Source organism: Apostichopus japonicus, chromosome 15 (assembly GCF_037975245.1).
Source record: "Apostichopus japonicus isolate 1M-3 chromosome 15, ASM3797524v1, whole genome shotgun sequence".
NCBI classification, from domain to species: Eukaryota; Metazoa; Echinodermata; class Holothuroidea; order Aspidochirotida; family Stichopodidae; genus Apostichopus; species Apostichopus japonicus.
This window is the reverse complement of record NC_092575.1, coordinates 17,962,047-17,969,415: the sequence shown is the minus strand read 5'-3', so window position 1 is coordinate 17,969,415 and position 7,369 is coordinate 17,962,047. Positions and strand designations below refer to the sequence as shown.

The 7,369-nt window shown below is 36.5% G+C and overlaps 1 protein-coding gene across 1 annotated transcript in view; it reads left to right on the top strand.

Moving 5' to 3' along the window:
• The first annotated feature begins 411 nt into the window (after positions 1–411).
• Positions 412–7,369, top strand: part of LOC139980507 (LIM domain kinase 1-like) — a 58,902-nt gene continuing 51,944 nt past the window's right edge. The window contains exon 1 of the mRNA XM_071992180.1: positions 412–734. Within this exon, the coding sequence (XP_071848281.1) occupies positions 713–734 (22 nt within the window). The 5' untranslated portion in view covers positions 412–712. The remainder of the gene's footprint in view (positions 735–7,369) is intronic.

Genomic DNA, 7,369 nt, shown 5'->3' with positions numbered 1-7,369 from the left:
ACACAAAATACAGTAGAATCATTCCAGTTTCAGTCAATGCATCGATTTGTCTTGTTTATTCAATCACTAGGTGACTTGATGGCAGTTTAAGAAGAATTCGAAGTAACTTTACGTGCGGCGATCCTACGCCAGGCCTCTCTCTTGGGTGACTTTTCTGAAAACAAAATCATCATAATTGTTTCCTTTTGATTCTTAACAGTCGGCATTAATCAAACCATCATCATGATCATTCGATAACAGTTTCGATAAGTGCTAAAATAACATTGTTTACATTCACGCAAATGCACTGTGTTATATACATACCTCATCAGCCTAAAATTCTTTTCCATAAATCAGCGATGAGAAACCGATTTGAGTAAGTCGAAAAACCAAAACACTGTTCGCTGCTCATCATATATCATATACCATCATGCATGGTCATATACCATTTGTGTGAACGATCGAACCAGAAGTACTAGAAGGATCTTAACTCAGTTCGCAGTGTATGTTTGTATGCATATCTACACTGACATTATAACTTCGGTTTGTCTTTTTGCTTTGATTTATTTGCAGAGTGATTGATATTATTATTCCGGGATGGTCACTGCATATTGGGAATGTTACGATACTGATAGCCTGTCCTACCATCAAAGGAAAAAGCTTATTCGCTCCTCTTTCCACCAGTGTCATTTACATTATATACGTCAACTGCCTTTCATTCCATATCTTACCAATGGAGGCTGTAGTAAATCCAGGTTTGCTGTGTTTCAATATTACTTTTACTTAACCTTGACAATGCCGATCGAAACTTAATCAGATCACGCAGGTTAGGCTTAGTAATGCACAGGGCCTCAGTGCTTCGTTTTATACCTCCTGTAGGCTAGGTCCTTTATACTAACAGCAACAGTGTTAGTTGTTATGTGCTTAATTTAGTTATGTGATGAACGTTACAATATATATGCAAGCCTAGTCTGTAGTTAGCCCTCCTATGACTCTGTATGCTTCTGTACAAGGGCGTAGGAACCGGTGGGGGGGGGCTGAGGGGCGCCAGCCCCCCCAGTGAAAAATATGGGGGGCGGAAGTATCGTTCCGCCCCCCCGCTCCGCAAGTCAGAAAACCCCTTTTTCATTTCCAAATGAGAAAAAAATCTCATATGAAGCACCAAATTGCATCTAAGGCCAGGTGAAAATGCAAAATTCTTTACAAAATGGAGTGGGTGTTGAAGTGTGCTATATTGCACCAAATTGCATCTGAGGCCACCTGGAAATGCAAAAAAATTCCAAAGGGGAGGGGGACACCCCTCCTTAGACCCCTCCCCCAGGCCGGCCATCAGTCTTCAGCCCCCCCACTCAAAAGTACCTTCCTACGCCACTGCTTCTGTACATGGGTTTAAGCCCGATTATGCATGCCGTTATAAGTTTTGAACCAACTCATCCCCCACTCTTCAATCATTCTTGGTATCATTATGACGTTAATACACGAACATATGACAATGTACTTTACGTACAATTCACTGGAGAATGAGTGAATTGAAAATTTAAAACAGAAAAGTATCCTGTTCATTGTTATTGTTTTGGGTGAGATTTAATGCATTCATATCATCTTTGCTAAGCCTTACAAAGTTATAGGGTTACACCTTTTGCTCTCAATTTTGTGGTCCCCAGTACTGCATTTTTGGATGCTGTTAGCACAAGTCTCTTTGGTGCCCTTAGACTATACTGAAATAAATACATAAAAAATAATAATCCTTTTCTTTATAATTTTTTCATTGGTCATGGAGATTCTTGTGTAAAATAACTCTGGTTATACTTGTGAATTTAATGCATCGCATTAAAAAATAAACATGTGGTGAGAATAATCTCACACTACATTTAAAATGCTTGAATTGCTTTCCGAAGGGCATTCAACTGATATAAGACAGTGATATTCCTTTTATAATTAATTCTGTTAATGCACAAAAGACTAAAGTCAGTTAGTTGTACTGTACACTGTGCCTAACTTTAGGACTTACTGTAGTTTATATAGACAATAGCCAGGTTCTTTAGTTTAGTTTAGTTTTATTTTAGAGACCCAAGGATCAGGAAGCCTTACAGTACAGTAGCATATTTGAGACCCTATCCATGTTAAATCTGGTGTAAAATAGAATGAATACCTAGGAGGCAGACAACAATTAGTAAATAGCTTCCCATGACCACTGCTTAGGATATTTTTACCACCATTACATATTTGTACTGTACTGTATGTAGGTAATTGCTTGTCCAGAGACTCAGTGATTTATATCAAGGAAGATGCAACATGTCATCACATTTCTCAGTTAAATGTTCAAAGACCATTAGAATTGAACATTGAAGTGGTGCTTTCAGGTAAATGGTTCCTAACTAATGACATCTTGTATCTTTGTGCAAATGGATTGGAGAATGTTGGGAATGGGGAAAATGGATTTTTTTTTTTTTTTTTAAATGTGGAGAAATCTTCAGACTTCTCCTTCTGGCACACCTTTTTAGTTTTGCTTCTTTGCCTCAGGACCCATAACTGTACCTGTAAGCTCAACTTAGTGTTTCCAATCTCCCTTTGACTAAGAAATTATTAAATTTGTCCCCAATTATTTAGATTGCTCATGTGCTTTTGATTCATTGATTGTATAGATTGTGCAATTCACTCTACACCACAATAGAAAACCCTCTTATAGCCTAGACAAGAAAAGAAAGTTTTGGGGAAATGACACAATATTTGGCTCGTAAGCATAGGCGTAGGAGACCAATTTGATTTAAGGGGCGGGGGGGGGGGTGCTGTAAAGACTTACCCGAAAAATATAACCAAAATTTTTCGCTCGCTCCGCGCGTTCAATATATTAATGTGCACATCATATACTGTAGGCATTCATTGGTTATGACATCGCATGCCAATAACATACAATCATTTGCCATGTTATTACCCTTCCATATTGGTTAGAATTATTGGAGAAGTCAGCACAATAATAATGAAAATAATAATATAAGTTTAACCATTGAAAAACACATTGCAAAATTTTATTTCTTTCAGTATGTGCCCGAAAAATTCTCAGTATATTGCCCAATTTTTTTTTTTAATAAATATTTGGTTGGGGGGCTGCAGCCCCCCCCGCCTCCTACGCCTATGCTCGTAAGTGTACATGTACAGGTTAACCTTCCCGTTAAAGCATTTTGATGTCGTATGAATGCATGGCAGTAGTCTGTACTGTATGCAGTCTTTTTCCAAATTATTTTATATTTTGCTCTGTGTACAGCTTAAAATAAGTTTTGTCATAATTTACAAATCTGTATCATAATAATATTGAAATTAAACCTTGTAGACTTTTCTAAAAGTTCAACAGAGTTGCCACTCATACTGTACACATCCAAGTCAAATAATGTTCACCCATGTGCAGATTTCAGCAATTTTTAAAGTATAACTCCCATTGTCAAAGTTATTAGCCTATAATGATTTTAAAGGATTTGAGCCGCTACGAAATTACCGTGGAAGATATCTAGATATTTTTAGCAAGGTAAAATTCTGGGTCAAATACAGTATATAACTGATGACCTTTACATACAGTACTTAGCAAAGGTAGAGATTGTAATCATTAAAAGTTGGTTTCTAATGTAGAGAATACTCAGCCAAGTAGCAGCTTGGAGAATTCTGCAAAATCCTCACTGAAATGTAATACTGTCTAGGATTCTATGCAATACTATTTAGCACAGTAAGCATTGAGCTCAAATATTAAGCAATCATACTAACTATTTCTAGCACTAAGTGTTAATTTAGTAACTATAAAACGTTCAACAACACTTACCCTTATGGAGCCTATAAATTGTTAATCTGTTAATTGAAATCATGGACTTAGCCCTGACCGTGCTTATTATAAATTGATTAGGTGACTAAGCTAATATAGTAACCAGCATAAAATTGCATTGCTATTGGTGAGAGAGAAAAACTACTAGAACTTAAATATCAATTGTATTAATTCTTTGTAAGGTTTTATGGAGCTAGTTAGTTAATTATGTTGCAAATGTATAAAATTTAGAATTTGGTTGTATATGTATCATAAATATATAAAGCCCTTGCTTCTCTATTTTTAGCTTTTCCGATCCTCGATTGAAGTCTGAGTACTTCTGTACCGTATGGTTTCCTATCTACTGTATTTAGTGCCCACCGTATTTAACTGCATCCAATGATCTCTACTCTGGGTCATCTCTCATTTCCTTCCTAATCTGCCAATGCTGTCTGGTTTTAGGGAACTGCTACTAGTGACTGACGATACTGTTACAACATATCTGTAACGAAACACAGTATTTACTCTTTAGCATTGTTCACAAGGGCTTAAATTACTTAAAGACAAATCTGTAATGTATCCAAACCAATTTGTCAACAACCTGTTGTATAACAGTGCTGAGCGACCTGTTGTATAACAGTGCTGAGTGAAGAGGTAGTTGGGATTTCCCCGTCAAACATTTCCCACTTCACAGCAGAGGGAGAGGTCATACCGCTTCTGTCTAGCTCCACGAAAGTTGACAAGCGGCAGTCTTTGACTACTGATCGTAGCTCGGTACCATGAGTTGACCACTATTAGTAGTATATATGTAAACAAAGTTTGAAGTCAAGTTAACTGAACATTTTCAGCACATTAACTTGTGTCTAAATTTAAAGGATTTATTTATTTGTTTTTTTTTTCTGTTTGGGAAACTGTACAAATGAAACCATAGTCAACCCTTTGAGCACTTTCTTGTAATCATATTACTTTCATTCAGAGATTGTTAAACATTGCAGATTATCCATATTAGGACTGATATATGACAGCATCACAGCACCCTCCCTGTTGAAACCTTGTAGTACCCCATAAGTTACACCTCACTGTCACGTCTTGTCATCTCATATTGTGCATATCTTCTGGTTTACACCGTACTCTGGTACTATGACCAACGTTTTGCCACTTTTTTCTTTATTATTTACATATTTAAGAAAATATATAATATCAGGATGAGGTTTTCACTTTGCCGAAAAAAAAAAAAAACTTACAAAAAAGTGCGTAGCCATGTTGTGGAACAGCTGTGCCAACTTCTACCGCTGAAATTTAAGAGCATTGTATTTGTGTTGTTGCATCATTTCATTTGTACAGCATGACAGTGTCAATAATATAGCACTATTTTGTATTCTGTAATCTGTATTCATTCTCTATTCACTTGTTTCATCAATGGATTCATCTCACACTGGGAAAGTTTGAACAGTTGATAGATCTAGAGACCACTTATAAAATGTACTTATCTTTTCATGTTATTCTTCTTCCAGTATCTAATATTAGACCCCAGAAGATGCTGTCATGTAATTTTCGAGAGTGGTTCAGTTATGGGCTTGAGGCAATTTAATTTGTCAGTTATGTTGGAAGAGGAAGGGGGGTGACTAATATTTGACATGATTCAGTCGTGCGCTTCGTTTTAGTGCTCATCACCTTTGTTAGCCTTGGAATGACACTGTGCACACACTTTAGTCCACATGTGTACTGTAGGTAATGAAATCAGGTGGTGACTACCAACTGTGCTTGCCGGCAGTAGAAGTATATAGCTGTCCTCGTCGGGTATTCTCCATTAGGACTATCAGAATTTTATGTAAATATTGCACAATATTGGAATCTGTCCATTTCTAATTTGCTATTGTGATGATGTATCACCATCATCATCAATCACATATAACACTGACCTCCTTCTGAGTTATATTGACAAGCTGAACAGACTAATTCAATTGGTAGCAGACCCAAAAATTGCAAATTCTAACCAAATTAAAGAAACTAGACGGAGTGTGGAATCTCAAACATGTGTATTAAACAAGAGTTTTTTGTATTTTTTATACTACAGAATAAAAGTAAAGCAAACTTATTAGTTTAAACAAAAGTCTGTTATATTTTGTATATAGTTGAAAGTTTTTTTGTACTATTTTGAGGTCATCAGAGGTCAAATATCAACATAACTGTCGTGAATATTAATGAAGATGGCATCTCAGTAAAGAAACTAAACCATTGATGTCTGTGTCATACTTTTTGTAGGTCTGTCTCAAATGAGGAGGCAGGACTAAATTTTAACATTTTATTGAGGTCAAAGGTTATTTGATGCACATAACATAAATGTCACACCTTGTCAGTGCAATTTTCTCAACAGGAAGATGTTTCTTCTTTATTCATAATTGAGATGTTTTTTGTACACTCTGGAATTTACTTAACATTTACAGTACCTAGAAATGGCAGTTTGTGCAAATCTGTTTTTCTAAAAGCAGATAGCATAAAGGCAACAAATCTTGCAAAGTACAGAATTGTGCTTCAAATGGGACAAAAATTGGTACATGTATCTTTTTGCCTCTCTTACCTGTCTCTTACCCGTCTCCAGACTTTTAATGTTAGCATGTGCAGTCCTTTAGAAAATTGAAACAATGCTAAGTTTTATTTATTTGTATATGGATTTGTAATATTTTAAAATTTGCGTAAGTAATCTTGAGAAACCATGTGTTACGTTGAGAAAGCCTCAAGTGTTATAAAGGCAATGGAATGTCTTTAAAAGGGATTTAAATCTGCGTGAACTTTAATTCTTATAAATTTGTGTTGAGAGGGCATTGTGGTCATTGGTCAAGTGCTCTTAAGTTAGGCAGTGGACTTGTGATCTAAGGATTACAGGTTCGAGTCCTGGTCAGATCATTGTCATTGTGTTGTGTCCTTGGGCAAGGCACTTTATCTCCATTGCTTCTCTTCACCCAGGTGTATAAATGGGGACTTGTGAGGTAACTTGTAAATATAGTTGGGTGCGCTGGTTTGTGGCTGCACCCTATGGGAAGTCCCCCGGGGAACACGTGGTTGAAGTGCACTGTGGTGCCCAAGGAGAGATTGACTGAATTGCGCACATGTTGGTGTGTAGGTGTGACAAGATGGCCCTGAACAAGACTGTAGACCTAAAATAATAATAAATAAAATATCTTGTAGGTCGGGTCAGGGTATTATAAACAGTTAAGATTAACACTTGATGATGTAATGCCATAATCTCTTTAGAAGGGTTACTTTGTTTTTTTCTTGGTTAAGTCCTTACCAAGTATACATATCGTTTTCTTGGTTGTTATTTTTATCCTTTATCCCTTTGTGGAAAAAACAGAATTAGCTATTATACTGTACAGGTGTTGATTCCCTGTAAAGTTAATCCAGGGAGCTAATTATATCAAAGTTCTGTTCATTGGCTTTGAATCTACAATGAATCATCCTATTTAACAGGACTTTGGACCTCTCTCAAAGCCCTGATCAAACACAGAGTCCAGGGTGGGGAAGGGTCAGCTTAACTTTCTATAGGCCCAAATTGGGTAGGATTGTCAACATGTTTATGCAATTATGCAAATACTCAAA